The 24,801-nt window shown below is 40.1% G+C and overlaps 4 protein-coding genes across 5 annotated transcripts in view; 2 read left to right on the plus strand and 2 right to left on the minus strand.

The window, feature by feature from the left end:
* Positions 1 to 214: 214 nt before the first annotated feature.
* On the minus strand, positions 215 to 16,118 carry atg2b (autophagy related 2B). 2 transcript variants are annotated; one of them, XM_032500298.1, is made up of 43 exons: positions 15,883 to 16,118; positions 14,793 to 15,204; positions 14,517 to 14,679; positions 14,211 to 14,363; positions 14,018 to 14,120; positions 13,598 to 13,760; positions 13,335 to 13,514; positions 13,114 to 13,210; positions 12,829 to 12,993; positions 12,543 to 12,694; positions 12,190 to 12,301; positions 10,923 to 11,166; positions 10,668 to 10,830; positions 10,456 to 10,548; positions 10,152 to 10,340; positions 9,704 to 9,977; positions 9,513 to 9,621; positions 9,235 to 9,436; positions 8,540 to 8,682; positions 8,051 to 8,208; positions 7,736 to 7,911; positions 7,479 to 7,626; positions 7,094 to 7,296; positions 6,600 to 6,680; positions 6,345 to 6,451; positions 6,165 to 6,257; positions 5,991 to 6,061; positions 5,824 to 5,900; positions 5,560 to 5,730; positions 5,328 to 5,460; positions 5,037 to 5,236; positions 4,718 to 4,947; positions 4,508 to 4,625; positions 4,210 to 4,401; positions 4,031 to 4,132; positions 3,858 to 3,936; positions 2,914 to 3,124; positions 2,756 to 2,825; positions 2,586 to 2,668; positions 2,306 to 2,427; positions 1,772 to 1,926; positions 1,525 to 1,674; positions 215 to 1,419 (listed from the first exon to the last, which is right to left on the minus strand). In XM_032500298.1, exons 2-43 carry the CDS (start codon positions 14,952 to 14,954, stop codon positions 1,189 to 1,191), a joined length of 6,228 nt encoding a protein of 2,075 aa, XP_032356189.1. In that variant the 5' UTR covers positions 14,955 to 15,204; positions 15,883 to 16,118; the 3' UTR covers positions 215 to 1,188. The 2 variants fall into 2 exon arrangements, with proteins under 2 accessions (XP_032356189.1, XP_032356188.1); XM_032500297.1 differs by having other exon boundaries at positions 7,479 to 7,629.
* On the plus strand, positions 15,988 to 19,780 carry gskip (gsk3b interacting protein). The gene is made up of 3 exons (XM_032500337.1): positions 15,988 to 16,237; positions 18,709 to 18,954; positions 19,042 to 19,780. Exons 2-3 carry the CDS (start codon positions 18,712 to 18,714, stop codon positions 19,192 to 19,194), a joined length of 396 nt encoding a protein of 131 aa, XP_032356228.1. The 5' UTR covers positions 15,988 to 16,237; positions 18,709 to 18,711; the 3' UTR covers positions 19,195 to 19,780.
* A 928-nt stretch (positions 19,781 to 20,708) lies between these two features.
* On the minus strand, positions 20,709 to 23,583 carry LOC116670060 (NPC intracellular cholesterol transporter 2). Its single transcript, XM_032500335.1, has 5 exons — positions 23,358 to 23,583; positions 22,993 to 23,096; positions 21,893 to 22,000; positions 21,617 to 21,789; positions 20,709 to 20,832 (listed from the first exon to the last, which is right to left on the minus strand). Exons 1-5 carry the CDS (start codon positions 23,396 to 23,398, stop codon positions 20,746 to 20,748), a joined length of 513 nt encoding a protein of 170 aa, XP_032356226.1. The 5' UTR covers positions 23,399 to 23,583; the 3' UTR covers positions 20,709 to 20,745.
* Positions 23,584 to 23,638: 55 nt separating this feature from the next.
* The window catches only part of isca2 (iron-sulfur cluster assembly 2), a 1,976-nt gene continuing 813 nt past the window's right edge, over positions 23,639 to 24,801 (plus strand). The window contains exons 1-2 of the mRNA XM_032500334.1: positions 23,639 to 23,909; positions 24,118 to 24,298. Of these exons, the coding sequence (XP_032356225.1) occupies positions 23,848 to 23,909; positions 24,118 to 24,298 (243 nt within the window). The 5' untranslated portion in view covers positions 23,639 to 23,847. The remainder of the gene's footprint in view (positions 23,910 to 24,117; positions 24,299 to 24,801) is intronic.

Below are 24,801 nucleotides of genomic sequence, written 5' to 3' on the forward strand. Positions count from 1 at the left end.
AAAAACGTATATAACAAATATATTTTCATCGAAATACCTGACAAAAAAAAAAATCACTCAATGGCAACAATTTAGTTTTTGTGCCAAAATCTCCCATATCATCTAGATCTAAGGCTGTGGGTGTAACTATATAGAAATGCCTTCAAGTCCATTACATTCAAATGTAAAAAAAATAAATAAAAAATACCAACCCAACCACACTCTACTACGACGTATTTAATCGTTTTTATTTCCCTTTCATGCTTTTAATACAAATTCAACTGTACACCTATGTACAAGAACTTATATCCTGTCCACATTATATAAACAAGAAATGGGCAAATCAAATGTCTGCAACACAGCATATCAAGCCAGATATCAATTGTCAAACATACACTTAAAAAAATCAATTGTGAAGGATAATAAGACTTTGCATCAAGTTTGTGTCAACTATTTGAACTTGTGAGCTGTAGACCAACACAATAAAACATTTGAAACGTTTAAATTTTAAAAGCAGCTTTTCAGAACAGCAGCTTTTGTGAAAATTACACAACATTGATCAGAGCTCAAAATAAAAATTGTAAAACTAAACTTGGGTAATCTTCCCATTTGTCATTCATTTTAGCAGTCACTTAAAGTGCTGAGAACAGAACTTTACACATTCAGTTTCTACACTTCTCAGTTCTCTTATATTTGCATGAAATGTTACACATTAGAAATATTTACAGTAAATAACAAAGCTCACTTACAGTACGTTTTTAAATTAAGGGTCACTACACCTATAATATTAGTGTTGACACTAAGTAGAATAAGAATGCAACCACACAGAACTTGTAAACAGAGCTGCTTGAGAATGAAGCAAATGCTGCGACTCATGAGACAACAGCCTATTTCTTCATTGTAATGATTTTATATTCATAATGCCGTTGTATATCTTACAACAGAACATACTCCACATAAAGACAATATGTGGCTCACAAATTCATCACTCTTCACATATCCCTTTGATTAAACAAACAGTTAAACAATGCTGATAACCAAAAAGGCACTGTGAGGGAACTGTAAGCTGACAAGCTGAATCACAGTAGCTCAAATTGCCAAAAGATGAACAGTATTTTATTTACACCAGGGCTGTATGTGCACATCTGAGATGTCCCTCAAGCTGTTGCTTGTGCACTCATAGTTTCAGGTACCATATGGCAATAAGAATTACTCCTCGCCCTGCCTCCATTTCTGAGACTCCTCCTGGCGTGCATCAGGATGAATCTGATTCCTCATCCCACCCAAGACATTGGAGGTGGCTTCAGTGGCCATAATGAATGGCTTGACCACTGCTGGTGGCAGCTGGCGGAGAACTCCACCCACTGCCCCCGTCATCCCACGATGCTCATGCTCCCGGGTGGCTGTGTCATAGATGGTCAAGGCTGTGTCTGTGATACCCTGTGGAGTGAAACACCACAAAAATCCTCATTTAAAAAAGGAGTTTCTTTCCATTGATGTCACTGAAGGGAAATTATCAGTCCTTTTAGCTTTAGGGTTGTTTACCTCTTTTACAACAGTATAGGCTTTGGCTACACCTTCTCTTAGGTCAACGGGCTGATGAGCCAGTCCGTAATGGGAGAACCGTTTTATTCTCTTTGTGTCTCTCTCATCAGGCACTGGAGACACCATGTCATAGGCCGTCTCAGCTGCTGCCTAAAAATGACACACAACAATAGATTTATCTGAGGCTTTAGGAAGGCATTAGTAGTAAATAAAGACTTTTGTAGTAACAGTGGAAAGATGAGTTTACCTGGATGGTTCGCACCATCCTGTTGGTGAGCTCCAGAGCAGCCATAGCAGTAGAAGTTCCAAAGGAGGCAGTGCCACGCTGAAACCCACGGACTATACGACCGTCTTTCCTGTACTGCTCAATCGGGAGCCAGACCAAGTCCCTGAATCCCTGAACTGAGCAGAACATTCATCTTAAGAACAGGGAATACATTACCTGAGAGATACACCTGAATCAGAACGCTTACACAGTGTAAATAACTTCCACAACACTTTAAACATTAGCTTTTAAATAGCTTTGAAGACATTGATTAAACTTGGTTCTACACTTTTAGCAGCATAAATATTGGGGGGTGGAGGGGGGGCCCTTAAATTGGGAAACGAAGGGAAGAATATAAGAGAAAGAAAATGTATATGTCAGAGTTAAACAGTAGATGCTCTAGCTCATTATATCACTTGTTTTAATTTGTGTTTTTATCATTTATGTTAACCAATAAAGCACATTTTGAAATGTAAGACCTAAAAGCCTGCGACTGAGTTCAGAACATTTACTCACCTAGTTGTACCAGAGAGTGAATAGGTCCCACACCGCCCAGTAGTCCCGGAAGCTGGTTCTTCTTTATGTCATTTAGCCACTCATTTATTGCATAGGAGAACAACTTATCCACACCTAACAATCTGAAATACAGACAAGAATTAGTTTACTGGGAAAGATTAGTTGTGCTCTTTATGCACTTTATAGAGATACATCATGCATTATGGTGTACAAAAAGAAATTGACTTTATCACTTGATAAATCCAAGATATTAAATAATACGTTACTGAGATAAACTTACCCTTGTCTATAGCACAAGCGCCTCAGTTTCAGCTCTGAACAGTTAAGCTGTGTCAACCCGATAATGATCCCTGCAAATGTCCCCTGAAACAGAGCAGTCCTAAATTATTCACAAAGCACAACTGAAATAATTTGGATGCAATACATACATAGCCCTCCTAGACCATGTACCTGCTCCATTGCAACATGTTTCCCATGGTAATCCAGGCGAATGGGAACCTCAGAGGTAAATCGAAACTCCCTGTTAGGAAAAGAAAATGTTACCAAACACAAACAAGGAGTTATTATTTCTTCAAAGGGGTTTCGTTGTTTAGTTATTTAACGCTGACCTAAAGAAAATCGGTTGGTCTGTGAAGGAAGGAGCAGAGGCTTCATTATCATTCACTTCCTCCCTGCCAGATGTGGAAAAACCATTGTGGCTCAAACGTCTCTGGGCGGGCACTGAGATGATTGGGGCCGGGTCCTGGCTGCTGCCAGCGTGCTTGGAGAAGCTGCAGGAGATCTCTGGGGCGGCCGCTTTTTTTGTGGAAACACATATAGCTGCAAAACAAAATATCATATTAGGAACCAGTATTTTGAAAGTGAGGGTTATGTTAAAATGTTGTTGTGATTATATATTATATTGTGATTATGCAACAGTTATCAAAAAAATAAAAGATATAATCAAACTTTATTCACATTGTGGGCAATTCCCTCTCAAAACAAAAAAGCAACAGAGACTATTTCTAGTCCCTCTCGAGTCAGCCAGCCAACTTGAGCTAACATTAATGCTTTGTAGAGGTCCTATGATTTTCCAAACTCAATAAGTGCCATACCTATTAACACAAAACTAGCTGAATCGTATTTGCTGAAACATGAACAGATTTAACTACTACGTCTGTGAACTTTTTATTTAGGCTATTTTTAACATGGTGTCATCGACTCACCCACACAGCTGATGTGATCCATACATTTATAATAACCCAAGAGCATTGTAAAAATAGGACTCATTTAATCTGATAAATCACTTTATATAAATATGCTCGAGACCTTCTGCAAAAGCAGTGGTTATGATCAAGTTCTTATGTGTTCCAATGTGGTTCCTGATTTATTTTCATGAATAAAAATGTTTCTTAAGTTTCTGACTTAACTATTAGTTACAATGTTGCCATGGAAATAGCAGAGTAATATTTTAGTGATGACCACAGTGTGCTGCCATGCTACATTTAATCACGTTCTAAATGTCTACTTGAGAAATCAGATTGCCTGGTCGCATCCACATAATTCATTTTACCTTCTTGAGCAGGCGGTGAAAAAAACTCAACTTCGGAAGCAAGACTGGTAAAGAAGTCCTTCAAGAAGAACAGTGCATCCTTAAAAAAACAAAAAACAAGGCTGTCACTTAAATGTTACTAAGGGATGCTAATACACATCTTTGATATAATCATCTGTATCAGAGGCTTTTACCTGATCAATATTGAGGCGAAGAGGCATCAGGGAAACACGCAAACAGCACTCCTGGGGAGCCTGGCCCGACTCAGGACACATGTGCAATGCCTTAACTGTCAACTAAGACCACAAGCACACAAAAAGTTACACAAGGCCAAGACTTGACTGGGTTAATGTGAGTGTGTTGCCTTCCTCACCATGTTAGAATGGGCTTTTCGGGGCATTTCCTTGCTAGAATACAAGTAGAGGAACTTGTTCATCTGTGAGGTAGCCAGTCTGTCTCGAATCTCCAAGTCCTGCACAACAAACACCTGCCGGGATACAGGCTGATCCGTCGCTGGCCCGGAAGCCACCTGGGCCTGTGGGTACACCTCATGCTGAAATCTCACCTAGGGAAAAGGCAAAAGAAAAGCTGTTAAATGATGAAAAAATGACTGAAGGTATTTATGTGATCTGTATGAGAGTAATAAACATTTATTCCAGATGAAGAGGAACCTTGCTAAGTTGTATCTCCATCAGAACGTCCGGGTTCCTTCCTCTTCCACCTCCTGCACGGCCTGAAGCCTTGGCTTGTCTGACTGGAGTTTGAGAGGGGGAGCTATGGGGCGTAGACCTACAGGGCAGAGAAAAGCATAACAAATAAACAAGTGTGTTTTTGAGAACATTTAAAACAGCGTGTACACCGTTATAGAGTAAATGGCTCACCCCCGGCTTCTAGCAGGAGAGGCTGTGAAAGCGGCACTCCCAAAGTCTTTCCCACCATAGAGGTGCCAAATGACGGAGATCTCCTTGATGAGGTAGCGCACCTCTGGGATGGGAAAGTTCATGGCTCCACGGCTAGAATCATTCCCACATAGAGGCTGACAAAAGTAATCATCTCTGATTTCCACAGGATCTGAAGTAAGCTGCTTTACCACTGGCTCCTGATCAAGATCCTAAAACACATATCGCATACAGTGAGCCAACATAGGTTTTCATTGTCTTTGTTACCTAGCCATAACTGTGTAAACGAGCATATCCTCACCTCTCCTCTGGAACCTGGTGTCTCTAGGATACAAAAGTCGTCCGTCTCTTGGGTCAGGTTAGGGACAGGAGTGATGAGAGGAGAGTGAAGCATGGGGTAGGTGGGGCTTGAATCTTGGTTAAAAGCCCCACTCTCATCGGGGAACAAGAATAGGTCTGAGCGAGGCGGGTCATTATCTTGATCTTGTACCTCGTGTGCACCTATATGATGAGTGAAAAAAAGTATAAAATCTTTTATAGTTATCTCATTCACGGAGCTAAAACTGTAATTGTTACTGAACAAAGTCTTCACCATTCTGCTGCAGCCCTGGTGCATGCTGCCCATCAGTCTCCTCCATAGCTTCACTCATCAGATCCTGCAACATCTGCTGCTCAGTCTCAGCAAGCAATAGGGTCTGAGATGTGGGCCAGCCAGGAAACTCCGCCTGTCCAAAAAGACACTCAAACTAAGCATGTATGACCAGCAGACTTTATAAACCTATTGTAGCTATGTAACACTGGCCCTTGTTGGTGCCACTGCTGACCTTGGTTCTTTGTGTAGTGCTGCTGTGCTTTGCCTCTGGTTCTGCAGGGGGCAGTAAGTCTCCATAGCTGGCTACATACTGGATAAGATTCATGAGGGCAGCACAGGAGTCCGAACACGTTCTGATGTGAATAACGTCACTGGAACAGCGCAGCTCAAATCTGGGCTCTGACTATCACCCAAGAGACAAATCAAAAACTGAACCTTATTTTCGAAAGAAAATGTTTAAAAACATAAATGTCCTTTAGAGGCAGAAAACCCTTACCAACTTTCTATCCACTCCAGGTTTGACAGCTGTAATCCTCAGCTCCAGCGTTCCCATGTCTACCACTTGGACATAGTCTGTGACAAAAAACAGAAGCAAACATTGGTCAAAATTTTTATTTAACTTTTCAAGCAGTTTATTAAAAATCCTCAATGAAGTCAACTTACCTCGCGCTAGATTGACAGAGACGGCGTTACTCTTGTCTGAGAGGAACAGAGCCGCTTCGTCCAAAATGATCCTGTGCACAACATTTTATACTGAGCAAGAACGACTTTTTCAATAGCTCAATTGCAATGGCATCTCTCAATTTTGTGTTAGCGAAACCAGAAGCCCGTTCATACCTGAGTGTTGACGAAGATAGGTCTAAAGAGACACTGCTGGAGATGCTGAAAGTCTCTACAACCAACAGTGATCTGAGTGGCAGGTAAAGGGGTCTGTCAAGTAAAAAAATAAATAATTAGAATATACACAAAGATGACAAATAACTCATTACTTAGCTGGATGTCTGAAGTCTATTTTACCTGTAGTCTAGAGAGCAGCTCCACAGGTGTAAATGAAGGGTTGTGACAGATGTAGGAGGGGCGTAACCCAACACAGGCTCATCGGAAACATTCAGAAAGTCAACAATCTGTTGCACATAAATTGGCATAAGATTACACATGTGATTTGTATGGTATTACATTTCCTCAAATGCTCTCTAAACATTTAGGAGAAGGCAAAATAATGAAAGAGGTTGTGTAAAAATTAGTGAAATAATAGCTCCATATTGGACCTACCTGGTCATACCAGCCCAGGCCAGGTGGGACAACTCTGTGCTGGAGTGTAGCTCCTCTCACTCCAACAGCCACAAGAAATTCCTGGAAAAAAAAGGCACACATCATCACCACATGGAGCAGAAGACAAAAAACTGTTAATTAAAAGAATAAATAAGCTTCTACTACACAAAATTCTGTAATCTTTGCATTGTTTACTTGTGAAATATTGGGTAGTTTCACATTTGAAGGCCTCTAAAAACTATTCAAATGTAACAATCTGAAAATCAAGTGTGTGAAACTGCTGACAACTCACTGATCTATTTATAGCCAGGTTTTTACTACATGGCTTAATTTTAGACTTAGACTTCTCTTTATTGATCCTTTTGGGATGACTCCCGCGAGGAAATTGAAGATTCCAGTACCAGTTTTAGCAAGAAAAGTAGTGTGTGTCCTAGCAGAGAATCTATACCAAAATGTTTAAAAGCCATTCACTGTCATTGATTTCTGTAATCCACCTTGACATTGCGTTCTGCATTCTGTGATGAGATTTTAACGGCAACAGACACCATGCTGCGGGCCTCCAGACCAATACCCTCCGAGGGTGTTGAGGATCTCTCAGGAGATGTCTCGGATTGGTAGATGGTTGGCTCTAACCAGTGGGGATGTGTCCTGCATGGCAACTTGACCTCTGAGATAGAGGTGCCTCCATCCACAAGTCCTGAGCAGATGAACAGAGTGAGACTTCAGTGAAGGAAACATAGGTACATGAATGACATAACAGCAATGTAGACACAGTATGGTTGAATAGTTAGACTCCCATATTTTAAAGTCACATTATTATTAAATACTACATACACAGCATAAGAGTAACATTGTAGTTAATATGTGCAGTTTGTTTACCTTGATGATACATGCAAATATTACTGGTGTGGAAGCAGATGTAGTGTTGGTCTTTATAGCCTTCGTATTGCGTCACACTGAACAGCACAGCATTTTTCACCTCCAGCCAGAACTCGCCATGTTTGTTTTTCAGTACAGTTTTATCCTCCTTCTGGGAGAAAGATGAAAACTCAATCCCACTATCCATAAAACAAGATAGTAGGAATGTCTGAATAAAATGTGCATGGGTAATTATAACAAAAAGAATGAGAGTTTACCTTAGCATTAGTTTGAAGAGCCACCAGACCATGATTGACACTGATGATGACAGAGAACAGGCTCTGAGAGGTCTTACTCTGGGCTCTGGGCTTTTTCTTTTTGCGAGACTTGAGGCCCAGGTCTGATGCAGGAGAGTAATAGTGCATGGTTTCCTCCTCTGAGCCACTGGTATCCTCTGTAAGCACAACACAAAGCATGTTGATGAAGTGACAAGCTGCTGGTTGTTTAAACATGACATCACATTAGACATTTCTACTACAATTAAGAGTCTGACCGATAAAAAAATCATGGAAAACTTTTTTTTGTCGTCTCACCCTCGGGACCAGTAGACCGAAACTGGCTGAAGCTGTCCTTGGAGTAAGTGTTGATCAACTGACTGGCAACAGAGAGTCCAACTCCATATGGCATACTTTCCACTGTCTCCACTGGAGATGGAGCAGTGGGCTCCCACAGCAGCAGGTCATTGTTTATCCTAAAATATTGAGAATATGCATTTTTGTATAAAATAGGTAGGTGTTAAGTATTTTATTTGGTATCTTATCACATCCTCTAATGGGTATGACCACAATTTTTATCACTTCATTTTGACAGTCCAATCAAAAATTTTATCTGGCGGTCAACAAGACCTGTTTTAACTCAAACATAGCATCTATTCAAAAAAATAAACAGGTTGCTACAAAAACACATTTACACATGTGAAAAAGTTTGAGAAGTGAATTGCTTTATTATTATTGCTTATTGACCTACTGTAAAACTTTAACAAACATGTCCTGCCATTTTGGATCATTTAACAAATCTGTTACCTGTTGTGTAGTTTTTCATAAAATGCCTTGTTGGGAAGTACTAATTGCACATTGTGGAAACACAACTCAAGGATGAAGCGGGAGTTGTTCATGGTTTTTTCCTGGAACTCTGTCATCTCAGCAGCATCACCAGGAATAATCATCTGGAATTAAAATAAAAAGATTTTCAAAACATGTGCTCCACCACCACCTGCTCTGTCAACTTATGTATGCAAAGCAGTGCTCATATTGCTGTTTGCATAATTATACATCTCTCATACTGTACATTATACATCAACCAGAGAATACCATTGCTCCTGAATGCAAATGTATCCATTTGCACAAAACCACCTGCTTTGGACCAATGCCATCAGAACTGCAATTCAAACATTTTCAAACTTTTTCCAAATATAAGGAAATACGTATGTTGCAAGATGTTTTACAGTGTAACTGTGGTGTTTTTCCTAATATCACGCATATCTCTGCAATGATAGCATGTGTTATAAATTCCTTTGGTCCAAATTGAGAATATGAGATGATGTTGTATAAAGTGAGCAGACTTACTGTACATAAATCAATCTGGTGGTATTTATACACTTAGATCATTTGTAAGACAATACATACTGCACTTGAAGACTATGAAACATACTAATATATACAGTAGTTGGCTGTGTATTTTCATTTTTGAGGAATGTGGCCCTTTGCCCATGACCTACCTCTTCATTCTCATACATAACCCTTCGTGACGAAAAGGGTGACGGCTCTGGTTTCCCAAAGTCACACACATCCTTCAGTGAATGGGCAGCCCCTTCCTCCTCTTCCTCTTCAAGGGAATGGTCCTCAGCTCCTTCATCATCTTCAGCCGTCACCCGCTCAAGGATTGAGTGGACTGCAGTGGGGTTCATCTTCAGCACAACCCTGCTCCAAGAGTCAATATCACTGAGAGGTGGCCCTGAATGGACAGATTAGTTTGAGGTTGGTTGGATTAACTTACCTGGGCCAATCAAATTTTACACTTTCAGATGCTGTCATGTCTCCATCCATGGTGTGGGACACTCTGAGGAACCGGGCAGCTGGTTGATCTGGATCTTCCTGAAACTTCCCTGTGCAACAAAAAAACAGTTAGAGAGAAAAAACAATCTTCAGAGAGAACTTTAGATTTGTTTTCATCATTCGACAACATACCAATAAGCTCCCTGAAAGTGAGCTCCATCTTGGTTTGGTCAGGAGAGCTGCCACCCATGAACTCTGTCTTCACTTCCAAGTCTTCCAGATCCAGGTAGAGTACTTCCTTCTGCAGGGACTTCTTGAACCAAGGGCCCCTCTCCTGATCTGAGCGCAGGTCAGGGATGGGGAAGTGGACTGCAAGGCCCAGCAAAGGAGCATTGACAGTCAGCGATACGTGACAGTTAGTGGGAGTATGGCTGTCATCAAGGAAAACCTCTGCAAAGGCCTTATGCTGTGAAATGAGTTTAAAGAGACAAAGAGTTAGATAATATAAATGTTGTAGAGCTGTGATTTACATGATCAGATGTGACAATACTTTTCTAGGCTACAATCATCATACCGTTGCGACATATCATTATATTCATATTTCTAAATATTCAATTAGTAGTTCTTGGGGCATCCTTACCAAGCTGACATGTTTATTATAGGATGTGTACATGTGGGAGGCCATCAACTCTGTGGTGGCCAACTTCTGAGGTTGTAGCAATGAGTTAAGACGGTCTACAATGCTGATGTCCAGTTCAGAGTGCACGGGGCCCAGCTCAACCTGGATCTCAGCTTTCCTGGGAATGGTGCTAAGGCGAACCTGGCCGCCCTACACAGAAAACCAAAGTTTTGATTAAAGTAGAAGCCTGACAATGCACAAATAATGTGTTTCAGTGTTAGATGTTAGTCCTGTAGTTTCATACTGAACTAATCAATGTTGTTACCTGAGGGCCTCTGCGCTCAGCCTGTTTGTAAAGCAGGTGAAGGCAGGTGGTAAGCGACGCATCGGCACTGGCAGTAGTGTCAAATGTCAGGAGCTGAGGTGAGAAATACTGTTAAAGCCATGCCAGCTGCAACTTTCAGCTTAAGTTTAACCAAGTTTAACTGAACAAAAGCACAGTGCAAAATGTGGTTAGCTCAGCCTTGAGACTCTAACCTCAGTATACTGAATGTCTCTTTGGGAGCCACCAATGACAGCCTCAGAGGGGAACAGACACTCCAGAAACTCCATCTGGTTCAGGGAGACGTCAGTACTGTAAGTCCGTAGGCTGGATCCCTGACAGTGCTCATAGTTGATCTTCAGGCCCTGGCCCAGAAACCTAAACATATAACCCCAGATCAGACAAACACTTAAATGATAAATCAAGTATTATCTTGCCACAAAAGGAATAAGTAAAAACTAAAAGGGCACCTGAGATGGTCATGGGGGCAAGCTTGGTTAAACACTGTCCGAGACTGAAGGAAAGCAGCTGGGGTAAGCTGGCCGGGGCCCAGCATGCTGAAGAAGTGTGCAGCCATTGGGCCAAGAGGACTGGGAGCAGCATGTGGTGGTGGCAGCGGGTCGATATGGAGGACTGAGACAGCCAAGCTACTCAATGTTAACTTTAACACCAGCTCTGGCCTTGACTCATCACCGTGGGTTTTGGATGGATGGGCTGAAATACAACAATGGCGGGTATACATACAGATGTTCCATTTTTACTGTGGTGAAATGATAACCATGTGTAACCATAGACTGTTAATATTAATGGACAGAGCATGTGTGACGTCTACCATTGGTTTGTGGAGATCTGCTATGGGTCTTTGAGTTTGCCGAGTTTGGTTGGGGATGTGACGATTTTAGACGAGAGGGAGGAGGTGCTTACACTCTACGTTACGTTACAAACTTTCACTGGCAATTACATCATAGCCCCACCCTAAATAACCCAGTGCTTTATCGCCGATTTTAAAATCAACCAGACCATAATTCAAAAAAATTAACATCATTTTGTGTTGCAGAATACTTAAAACTAGCAATTGAGACCCTGAACTCATTATTAAAATGTTTACTGAGGTAATAAATCCAGTGAGAAGTGGGTCACTTTCTCTTAGACTTCTACAGAAACTGACCCCCTTTAGCAAGTTGTCTCCTGCAGGAATTCAGATAGAATGCAGGTTTAAGGCGCTTGCGTATTTGCAGCACTTGCGTATTTGGAGCCGGATGCTTTGTCCATTAATATTAACAGTCTATGTGTGCAACACAGGGCTGAGTGTTGGTAGGTTTTTATATAGACAAGCACTTCACCAGTGGATTTCACTGATTTTTATATTTACAACCACGGATAAAGCTCTACTCTCCACTCAGACATCTCATGGCTGAACTCAAAAGAGGAAAAGGTAATATCAGCTTGACACCCAAACCACATTTTTTACATGTATTTTTTTTTAAATTGTATTTTACAATTAACAATAAATAAAATATTAATCTTGTGTTACAACTGTTGTCAATGCTACACAACCAACTGCCCCTCTGGGTACAAATAAAGTTCTACCTGACATGTTGTTGACTACTCAGGAAAATATGCTTGGAATAAAACCCTGCACACTCAATTCCCTCTCATAAGCACATGGCCACAATTATTTAATAGTTTATTGTGTATAAAGCATGACAAAATGTATAGATATTTTGTAGTACTTACAAGTCTGTCTCAGTAATTTTTGAGGGAGTTGTGAATCCCGCGACTGGATGGGAGTTTCATTAGTCTGCTTCTCTCTTTGTCGTGGTACATCCATGTAGTCATCCCACAGAGCCTACAAACACAGATACAATGCCAGATAACGTAACAGCAGTTAATTTGGGAGAATCTTACAACACAAACCCAAAACACCCATAGGTCATTAATATACCTCCTAATTTTTTCAGTATAAAGATTAAATTACCTTGTACATTGGCATGTCTAATAGAGTAACCAGACCCCTGAAACCTCTTATGCTCAACTACTTTACATTTCAATGTGTCTTTATGACTGCAGTCAAAGAGGTGAAGACTTACTGTTGCATTTCCAGAGGGAGATTCTCCTGGTGAGGCAGAGTAGTTACTATTGAGTGACAAATCCAAGTCAACGGTAGGTGGTTCACCCAGAGGAGGAAGGGATGACAAGCTGTGAGACATGTCCATGTCTGCCATGGAAAAGAACACATCATCTGCACCAACCACAGATGGGTTTAAAAAATATAAGGAAAGGACAAAGAAAGAACACATTTCATTAGATAGATGTAATCATGACATCTGGTTTCTCTGAAAGGTCAGGGGTTCTGGGATGGTGTTTCAGTCCAACCTCGACTAGACACAGTTCTTGTGGTCTGGCTCTCAAAGAGGTCGGGGTCTGTTCCGGGCACAGCGGTATCCTTTTTTAGACAGCGGTTCAGTTCCATGTGGAGCCGATACTCATCCTCTTGCTGTATGGGTCGGCTCTTTCTATCCTTAGCCCATTCCTGTGCACCTTTACACAAAGAATAAGAAATAATCTATTCACACTATTTCTAAGTAACTGATTTGGTGACATTATTTCCCTGTTTGAGCTAAATATTCTTTTATCATCTATCAACAGATGGGTGCTCACCTCCACCAGAGAAAGCTCCACACAAGTCCAGAAGAAGATGAACTTGCCGTGGGGACAACAGAATAATAAGTGTATCAATATGTCCAACAACATCCAGCTGAAAAACAAAGCATGAAAAACAAGCTGGTTAATAGCAATTACCCCTAGTTTGTAATATTTACTAAATAATCAGCATTTTTTTTTTCTTAGAAAATTTTGTAGTTAAAACATCCTTAGTTCACCTTTGCTCCAGGCATAGCCAAGTTGTTTTTTAGAGTGAGGGACAACTCAATTTTACCACTGAGGCTCCCGACCTGCACAGGTTCAAAGGGTGTTGAAGAGGATACAGGCTCTGTAAACTGGGGATGAGGCTCACATATTATTTTTGGATTCCAGCTAGGGGAGAGCTTTGGTTCAGTTTCCTGCAAAATAAGAGTAGTATCTTTTAAAAAGTGTGATACATATAACTCTTTTATGTCAAATTGTAAAGCTTTGCTACACCAACCGTTGGAGTGGGTGAAGATTTACAACCAGCACGAGACACATCTGAGAACTCATCCCAAAATACAGTGATGCCTTCCATCTGCAAGTTTTTATGTGCAAATGTGGTTGGCTGATGCACATTCACACTTGAATTCTCCTCGTCTGTTTCATCACAGTAAACAATCCTGAAAGCAAAGACAGAACACAATTAGCTTGACAAGGCTTGTGGCAGTGAAAACTTTTTTCACTATTGTTTTTTTCACTTTAATGTTTTTAATAACTCAATTATTAAAAACATTCTAAATCCTCTTATCTATGTATCTTCCTTTCTGATGGATTATAGATTTAGGAAAGAAAACTGATAATGAATAAAGACTTTTAACTAGATTCTGATGTTGAAAAATATTTAGAATATTTAGGAAATTGACTGTCCAAAACTTACTTTTTGATTCGAATCTCAAGGGCAATTCCTGTTTTGGAATTTTCTGGAATGTGTTCAACTCTGAGAACAGTATCCAAAAATGTCACTTTAACTCTTCTCAGAACTGCAAAATAGGAAATTAAAAGATTACCTTACACAATACTAGACTTGTAAACCTCTTTAAATGTTGCCTAACAGTATAGACATAATGTACCTGTCTCTATTGTTTCTGCAAACTTCTCTAATCCTTCAAAAGGCTGGAAGCTCTCTCCCATATCGTCGGTGAGTTTCTGGCTGAGACATTCTTTGGCAAGCTGCATGCTGCTCGTCATGAAACTGGACCAGTACATTGGCTCGGTGCCAGATGCTGAAGGAACAGCAAGTGGTGACTCGGTCATTGACTTTTTAGTAAAATTGGTTGTCAACTTTTTAATGTTACAAAAGGACAACACGTTTCCACCTATACAAAACCTTTTTCAAAAATGGTGTTGTAGTGGCACATGATGCAGCCTGTCCTTACCCACTCTTGGTCTTGGTCTGAGCACCATCTCCAAACCCTTGACCTCTAGGGCACAGTTTTCGTGAAGTAGGGCTGCCCACGGAACAGTTAGAGAAATTGTCTGGATGAACCCAGCAATAACCTCAAAGGGGGCATCTGCCGTCTCTAGGAGTTCATTGAGAGACTGAGGAACAAGAAATAATGCTGAAGCCCCGTTTAGTTCATACAGATTTTGTGTTTAAGTCAAAATAAACGAATCAGTTGTATTTCCTGCCACAAAGGTAACACTACACATACCCATTTATCCAATGGTACTTGTGCAAGTGATCCAGTGCCTTGATAGAGGTCTAAACTGAGCTGATCCAAGCTCAGCTTCTCCTGCAGAAAGTTGCCAAGGTACCGTTGCAGGAGATATCTACAGGCCCGTTTCTTGATGGACTCAGAAAATGGCCAAGGCATCTTAACTCAATAGGTGAACAGTACACAGGTAACGAAAGGGATTGTAAGGCTCTGCAACCGGAATGCTAAAGCGACTTAGACAGCTATGAATTAATCACTGGTGTTACAGTTGGGTCATCCTGTCGACTTAAATACATTGAGAAATCGTGAGCTCAAACACCATTCACATCGCAAGATGAGGGCCACTATAAAGGATGTGTCGACATACAGGGTTACGTGCGGGAATTGGTCCGACTCCAGTTTGCTGCTCCTACAGAAACAGACACATATGGTTCCCCCTTCGTAATTTGACACTTGACACAACATTAGACTTAACACACAATGTTTACAACACAGGCGAAAACAACACGCGTAATTAATGCATCAGTTTAAGACAGAGACAGCTAAATTGTTCCTAAAGTAGCATTATAATATAGCGCAAAATAAAATGTACAGCTATAACATTAGTGTTATCCTAAGCACACATTTACCATTATTCTAGAGCCAGTGTAAACAAGCCAAGCGCACTTGCGAAATAACTGTTAGCAAGCCACAGACTTGCTAGTCAATAGTAACCCTTAGCTATGTTTACTTAAACAGAGCTGTTATCGTAGTCAACAAACGGGAGTTGAGCTAGCTAGACAAAGACATGTCATTTAGCTAACTAGCCGGCTAGCAAGGCTAGCGACGTTATGAACCACTCATGTCTACAGAGTGAGGCAACATTAGCATAACCTGCTAGCTTCTGGCTAAAAGGCTGTTGCGATACATGACTGCTAGATTGCTAGCTAGCTAACCCTAAAATCCAACATTTCGCAAGTTATCTAGCTACCCTCACACGTGAGATGTACACTGCCAAAAACACTTCACATATCGACACTAGAGCAATATTACTACACGCATAGGTACATGAACAGAGTCTAAGATATTAGTGCAGCTGTTAAGTTACCTTCTGTCTGAGTTGTTTACAAACACTTTCATGACTCCGCACAGCAGAGCCTCCACACTCCGAGGGGGGGGGTGGGAAGATTAGACAATGACGTCATAACATGGCGGATCTGTGTACACCGGGGCGCACTCATTGGGTCAATATTTCTTTTAGCTCGTTTTTTAGACACTAACCAGATAAACTAGAAATAGGACCTGCGTTCATGTGATTTCAGTCTCTGGTAATCCACAAATTTGAGGCTCAGCAGTTACCTATCTTACGCAAGGCAACGCTCATTTGAGTGAACCCTGTCCACCGGAGAGCTCCGAGTTGGCTGGAAGCTTCCACAAGCCGGAAGAGCACAACCAGCGAGGAGGTAAGAAAATGCACGCAGTTTGGTTAAAAAATTATTGTAGTGACATATTAATGTTACACGTGTAATAACCTTGTTATTAAATCATATGTAAAATTCAGACGTTTTGAATATGAACGAAGTGTTTGAAAAACGTGTATGGGCCACAGTGTGAGACCAGTGTTGTGCCGAGAATGGCTTCAACCTCTCACGGGCTGCAAGGAAATGCTGCCACTTCTGAGTCGATTATGAAAAAAATTACTCTAAACATTCGAAATGATGGACTTCATATTATCTAATGTCATTGATTAACCGGACAAAGAAGAGTATATCAGTTTTAAACAGCGGTACGTCTTGAAAATAGTTTTTCCCTTGTGGATGCAATTCTCGGCAGGGATGCAAAACACCTATCAATTATTTTGCCACTGTTAGTGTATTAACTAATTTCCCCAGAGTTTACAACAAAATGTAGCAAATGTAAGCCATTTTTTAGCTGAATTATAACATGTGTATGAAACTCACACATTGAGTAAACCAGCTCTATTTAGCCTCACACGAAGGCTACTCAGTTGATCCGCAGGTGTCGCTGTGATGTCGATGTTTTTAAATTGTATAAATGAACCTAGTTGTTTACAGTCTATGAAATTAATACGTTATTACATGGGTTGTGGACGGTAATATGTGTGTAATACTGGTAGTGATGGAAAGCAACTGTGTGCATTTACTCAATTACTGCAATTCAGTACAGAGTTTAAGTACTTTAGTATTTGTACACTCTACTACAATTTAGAGGGAAATAGTTTACTCCATTTTATTTGACAGCTCTGTAATTAATTGTTTGTAACATTACAAATTATTAATGTACTGTGTTTTACCTGCAAAATCCACATTAGTTAGATGTAAACAAGGTGGAAGGGAGCGGTTAAGTAAAGATTGCAGCATGTTTCAAAATCAGTCAGGGTGGCATACCATGGCCCAGTCCTTACTGCAGCAGCATAGGTTCGATTCCAGCCCGCGGTCCTCTGATGCACGTCATCCTCTGTTTCCCCTTTTCCTGTCAAGTATTTGGCTCTATCAAATCAAGGCAAGAAAAACCTCCCAAAAATGTCAAAAAAAAGTTTCACAATAACTGGTTGGTAAGGACTCATTGCCCATAAAGGCCAACCAAATGAATGATGATGCAGCCAGGTACGAAGCAACAGGTTGCAGCTGTCATGCATGAAGAAAGGCTAATACAGGAATGAACAAGGTAATGCTGCTTGACATAAATGGGACAAAACAAGACGGAACTTGTTCAACAAAAATGCACCAGTGCTAAGGAGGGCAATAGTGGACGTGTAGAAGTGGAACAGGTGTCACTTTGAGTTGTTTATTTTCTTGGACTACGTGGATTTTAGTTTATGCATTTAGCATCCTGTTATCTTTAATAAGGGGGGGCATTTGAATGACAGAGGTTACAACACCAAAACATAGCAGGTGCAACAGGAACTGACCCACACTGCTCAGCCATCAGCTTTTAATTGTTATGAGCTTTTGTAAGATTAAATAGAAGGAAAAAAAACTGAACCAACTCAGAATTGGAGACATTAGTATTCGTCTCTGGGAACACATTGGACTTAAGGAGATTTGGTGCTCTGCTTGGCTACACAAAGTAGGGATAAACTAACCAATTTGAAAGAAGGAAGTGTCCCTGAAAGTTTTTATAAACTAACCAATTTGAAAGAAGGAAGTGTCCCTGAAAGTTTTATAAACTAACCAATTTGAAAGAAGGAAGTGTCCCTGAAAGTTTTTACACACTGGTTTGGAAATACCCATGTATCTGTTTGACATTTGTATATATAGTTTGGGAAGTTAAAGACATCTTAAATTGGGTCCAAACATGGCAGTTAAGTTCCCAACATTATTTGCTTTGACTTTTCCTCAATTAACTACACATAAAAGGTTGTTAAATATTGTAGCTGGCATGGCTGGGTAGCACAAGGGTTAATGTCCGCTATGGCCACTTTTTTTTTTAAAGGTTGTCAAATATTAAAAGTAGTCCTCTTAAACACATCTAAAAAGGTTACAGAACGGTCACATGCATGTTTGTTTCAGTTCTCCTATTTTCTTTAAGTAAGGGGCATTTAGAAAGCATCTCTGCAGATGAATCACAAACCTGCTGCTAATGTTGTGATACTGCTTAAAGCTGTATTATATATTTTGAAAGTTTGATGCTACAGGTTAAGTTTAAAAGACTTCACTGTCTCATTATAGATTGTACCTAACAGCTAGTCCAATTAATGTAGTGTGTTGCCATAGCAGTAGAGAGCTGCTTGTTCTGACACAGTCCCAGTTAACTGCAGGGTGTATTAAGTGCACACAGTGATTGTGGACATTGGGAACTATTTCTATCGTGCCAGTTAGCAAGCTCTAATACCATACAGTATTTTAAAGTACACTATGGTAACACCTGGGCTTCCACTGAGTCAGTCCATAACATTGTTGTTCTGTTACAGGGGATGGAGATAGACTGCCAGCCCGAGGAATCCATCGTCTCTTCATTTGATGAGGACTGCGTTGTTCTTGGTGACGTCAAGGACATGATGTTGGAGGCAGAAGCAGTGGTCAATGACGTACTTTTTGCTGTTGCTGAAATGCATGTTTCCCAAAGTCTCAACAGTGTGTCCGATGTCGCCTACATAAACGTTGAAACAAGAGAGGGAAACCGGTATTGTCTGGAGCTCACAGAGGCAGGGCTAAGGGTAAGATGCACCAAAAGTGAGGCACAGTGTTTACTTGTTTTATTTCTCATTGTGTGCATGTTTTACATAAATCATTCTACCAAACAGGTGGTGGGCTATGCTTTCGATCAAGTGGACGAGGATTTGAACACCCAGTATCATGAGACTGTTTACTCTCTTCTGGACAAGCTAAGTCCAGGTTACAGAGAAGCCTTTGGGAATGCTTTGCTCCAACGTCTGGAGAGGCTGAAGCAAAACTGACACGAGTGACCAAGATGCTGCATAAATTGACAAGCGGAATAGAGGTTGATGGTGTATTTGGCTATATATATTTGGCTGCTTAGGCACCACTGCAATAAGGGGTATCCTGCCCTATCAAATGCTTTATCATTGAATTACTTCATGTTAGTTACTTAACTTTAGTGACTGCTAGGGATTGGCTGGATGGGGCTGTTGCAACATTGTGTTGACTTTATTGTGGAAAGATCTTTCAGCTTCCATGCGATACAAATTTGGAACTGCGTACATTGAAAATTCTGCACTTTTTTGTACTCAAAAACAATCAAGAGGCAAGTTAGAGATCTTGATAAAGTTCCCTCCCCGCCCTGCTTGCACTACAGCTGATGAACAGTATCTACTCAAATACACCCAATTAGTTTTTATTCAGCAAGTGTCTGAAAGAACCAAAGCTGTATTCTTTCAACTCATACTGCCTTAATGACTTAACTTTTGGTTACAAAAGTACAAATGAACTCATTTTGCATTGATGTGAGAAAAGGTATTTTGTGGGGCTGACATTTCACATGGAACTTGTTTGAAAAGGTTAACTAGCTAGCACTGTATACAATACCAATAGTCAAGGTTATTGAGTTTAGATATTACTTCTCCATACTGCATTGAAACTCAAGCTTGCTTTTCAAACTTACTGTAGAGCTGCTTTAAAATCTTGGTTTATTGTACATGTGACCTGGTTCCTATGTCAGTTATAAAATTTATTTTAAAAAAAACTCTTTTGCAATCATATTGTAATTTCTTTCGGCCGACCTTTGCTCAGACCAATACATTTTCAGATTTATGTTGTCTTTTTTACCTCATGAATAAACTACAAATGTCTTACAGCATACACACGCAGGCTGAGCAGGAATAAGGAACTTTAAAACAAGAAGGTTGGTTCCCTCTCAACTTTCAAGTGCTGATTATTAGTGACATCAAGGTTTGCCTACGATTCACACAGTGCAATCAGTGTGTGTGACAGGTATGTGAAAGACAAAAATTGTGATAGTTATTTTTGCAGAAATTTTACAAAAAAAATAAATCTCATTGTTCATATCTGATTCACATAATGCAGCTTTGTTATGGATTACATTTCTTAGAATTTATTTTCATATTCATTTTAAAATATCCAATTACATAGTCTAGTGGTACAAGGTCAGTAAGAAATGTTAGTTTCAGTAATGTACAGTATGTACCTTTTCTGACTACACAGCAGCCAGTAAGACAAGAGAATTGCATTGTAGTGGAATGTGGTTCAGTGTCATATTCACACAAACATTAACTGCATTGTTTTACATCCGCATCTCGTTAGACTGACTGTTAGGTAGGTCCCAGCGAAAACCAGCTGTTTCACAATTCAAGATTCAAAGTGTGGCAAAGTCTTGCAAACTAGTGAAAGACGCACCTTAAAAAAAAAACTGATTAATGAATAAAATTAGATCTTAACCTAGAGTCATTAACATTTAGGTTTTTACTCAAAGCTGAATCCCTTTTTTTTTTTTAAAAGACAAACACTTGTCAGAGGTACTGTACTGTTGCTCAGCTCACAATTTGAACTGGAAATCTGATGCAGAACAGGTCTTGTTTGTTGTCGTCCTTTAGTTCCCACTCCACAACCAGCTTTATCTAGAAATGCAGAGGAATGGTTCGTAAGTTTAATAAAAAAAAAAAAAAAAAAAAGTTTGAGGAAATGAAACATGCATCGGGGAGACCAAAAAGACAGCTTTTTTTTTTTAAACAAACACCTCCAACTGTCCACAGAGACAGTAATTAATGTACATGAGACAGAACATTCCTCATGCAACAGACATTTCCTTATCAGTCCAGACATGCATGTGGGTCATGCAGATGCCAATACAAGTAAAACAAGTCATGCCATTTGCCCAATTTCTGGTCTTACGTTTTTACACACGGATATTAGATATCACTAAAGGTAAATAATCTGTAAACACCACTGCCCAATGTCCAGGGTTGGAATGCGACTAAGTACATTTATGGTTTACAATTTTAAATTAAGGAAATATTGCAATTTGACTTCACTTCATTGAGATGGTAGCTACTAGTTAATTAAAAAAAAAAAAAGCGATAAAATGTGAGTCTAGTCTAGACTAATACAAATATTTAAAATATACAAAAAAAGGACCATTTTTAATTTTGATATTAGGCAATTTTGCTTACAAAACTTGCATATATTTGTAAGATTTTCATAGCAGGAGGTATATTTACACTGTCGGGGACTTTTGATCCTCCTAAAATCGCTTTGTTTGTCATCAAGTTTCTAAGCTAGTTCTGAAGCAAAAAAATGCTAAAATCCTTGTCAGTATAGGAGACTTGCACTGCAACAACCATCATCATTATTATTAGAAAACAGCTGAAGCAAGGAGTTGCCAATGTCACATGTAATACTTACTGCAGGATACTCCGTCTTCACAGGCAGAGCGGTCACATAGTGATACATCTGCTGCTTCTGGATGGGACACTGGATTCCACACTTGCAGGCATCGTCTATGGGAATGTGGAAGGGGATGGGGACTCCAGCAATAATGCCGTGAACCACTGCTGTGCCCGTCTGGCTCGCCACAGCTACAACAGAAAATATGACAATTAGGTCAAAAGGTTTAAAATCATATGCATTAGTGTTCTGAGAGGTGAAAAGTATTTCTCAAAGATTCTCAAGCTTCCTTACCACTGCTGAATGTCACATTGACGCTGTAGGACTGTCCTTTGTGTAGCTGGCATGGCTGGCTAGCACAAGGGTTAATGTCCACTATGGCCACTTTACCAGAAGAGGAGCCTGGAGAGAAACATGGGGAAATAAGTTACACTGCCGCCATCTCATATCAAAATCACCCGCCCCCCCCTTATTGGCGAAATATTTTAGGCATCCAGGAGCTCTCAATGCAGGCTACTTGCAGTGTCAAAAACAGATGAGGAACATGCAATTATAACTAGACAACACATTTGGTCTGCTTAGAAAATGGTGGGAAATTAACATTGCATGCTTGTCCAGCAAATATTTTAAAGTATTCTGGTAGATAATTAAATTTTGGCATTCATAGAATGGATTTCCTCAATAATAATATTTTTACTTTAAGTGATTTCAAAAACATTTGACTCAAATCACACTCAAACCTTTTTATGGTTGTATGGTGTGGGTTCTCATAGAAAAAGTAGTGATGCAAAATTAAGGGACACTGCTCTGATGAGTCGTACTCTGATTTAATCTCTTTGGCTCTGCAAGAAGCTTTCCAAAGTGTGGAGAAAAAAAAAAAACCTGATGATGTCATCAGTAGGTCACTGTTGGGTTGACCTATAGGGAAATGCAACCATACAGCATGTTTTGGAACTTGACCCCATAGGTCCTCAAGGAAATACTTTTAATTAAGAGATTAAGTGCCATCTCTTTCCACAAAACAAGATTGTTTATTTATATTGTTTAGGACATGAGATGCCATCTGTGGTACATAAGTGGCCCGGGCATGAGTAGTGCTAAAAACAGTAAGTGAGGCAAAGTCTACTAACAGAAAGTCTATTACCAGAACATTACCAATTTTGATTTAGGTAACATGTCTAAATGTCACACACGCTCAAAAGTCAGGTTTCCTGAAACAAGGAAGTTTTTACTCGAGATAACTCATGGGACACTAAATAAAACGGAATTGAATTTTATATTATTGTAGATTTAGGACTAACCTTGCACGACTACCTTTAAAGTACTAAAAAGTCAACGACTGGCCGTTAAACAAACGGATGTAAATGTTCTCATTATGGTCGAGTGAAACTTACCGCAGTCCATGAATTTCACTGGCTCCGCACAGGTGAATCCCATTAGGCAGAACAAAAAAATAAAACCAGTACGGACATCCATGTTTCTTTTTTTTGGAGTGATCCTAAAACAAGTAGATATCCATTAGGCAACCGAGAAGTAAACTTTATCAGACCAGGGTGACTCACAGCAGTCAGCACAAAGTGATACATCATATGACTTTTTGTTTTGTGTAGCGTCAGCAATGATTAAACATTTTAAAACAACGAGAAAGAAACGCTCAACGACAACCTGACACTATGTTAAATAACACGAACACAGTGAGTTTCTAATTAGTGTAGCACAAGAAAATATAACAAACTAGAAATGACCAAACCAGCCATACCTTTGAAGCCCTTCCGTCAGTTTTCGAAGTGAGAACGACATCCGCCTAGCTCCTTTTATTTCCCTGAATCACGCGCTCGAAGAAACGCCTACTTATCGTGGTTGTTTACGCCCGCACTTTAGCCTGTCAGGAAATCTCCCCGTGTGAGACCCGTGAGACCCCGCCTGCCTCCTGTGCTATCTTGACAGATCTAAACTTCAAGCCGTGCACGAACATCTGTCATCTGTAATATTAACCTCATTAGAAATATTTTGTTGGTGGATCTTGTTGGTGGCGCGTTTATTTGGGACAACTGTGCCTGAAAAGCTAAACTAAGGTATCAAAAAACTCACAAATCGATTTGCAGGTAAACGGGCGAATCAAATGGCCGTATTTTACCACGTTGGGCGTAACTATATGACAGACAAACCATTTCAGCCAATAAAGGTGCGATCTTTCGCTTGTCGATGGGTGGGGGCGGAACGGAAGTTACCAACGTTTGTTATGAAAGATGTCATTCTTGAGAAGAGCTATGATAACTGCGTCAAAGTCAAAAGGATTGAGCCTTTCAAGGTAACGTTAACGTGTCTTGTGTACATCATAAGGGATCATAAACTGTTAACAATCTCTCTGGGGGGAGAAAAAAACATTGTTAAATGTTTGCCAGTTAGCATGCTAACGGTAGCTAGGTAACTAGCTAGCGTTAGCTAGCACTAGGGCTTGTAACGTTACCTGTGTTCATCTGTTGTCATGCGAAATGGTCTTAACAAATGTTTTGCAGGGCATCTACTCTTCTGAACAACCTCTGTGTGAGCCAACAGTTACATCGACTTCCCCAAAAAGCCCAGCCACCCCTTTACACAGAGGGGCTGCAGCGCTTCAGCAGCACCTCAACCCAGGAGAAGCAAACTGTGTCAGATCCAGCTGAAGATAAAGTGAATCTAACTGAGTCATGTGTAAAGGTCAGGAGATAAACATGATTAAGCATCACACTCTTTTCATGTCTGAAAATTCACTTTAAAAGATGAGTTTTCAGTTTCGAAGTATGGAAAGCCTTAAACTACACATGAGGCTGCTTGGGATATTTTGTGGATAGAGTTATACATACAGTATATGTGGATAAAACTTCAAACATTTAATTCCCCCCCCCCCCATCTGAGCCAGTATTGACACTGGAGCAGCTACATTTTTTAATGCATCTCCATTATGTCAGATCAAAGTCCTACTTTACAGGGAATATTGGGCATAAACATACAGGTTCTTCTATATATATTTGGCATTTGGTTGTGAAGACCAAAACATCTTTAATTGGATTCTGACTCACTGAAGTGTAAATTGTTGTTTGTCAAAATTTTTGATCTCTAGCAGAACCATTTTATGTTGTAACACATTGGCATGCAACCAGTGTGCCAATTAATGTGTTGAGTTATTTTGTGCTTAGCACATTATTAATCATGCTCCTGCC

The sequence above is a fragment of the Etheostoma spectabile genome, chromosome 20 (genome assembly GCF_008692095.1).
Source record: "Etheostoma spectabile isolate EspeVRDwgs_2016 chromosome 20, UIUC_Espe_1.0, whole genome shotgun sequence".
Taxonomy (NCBI): Eukaryota; Metazoa; Chordata; class Actinopteri; order Perciformes; family Percidae; genus Etheostoma; species Etheostoma spectabile.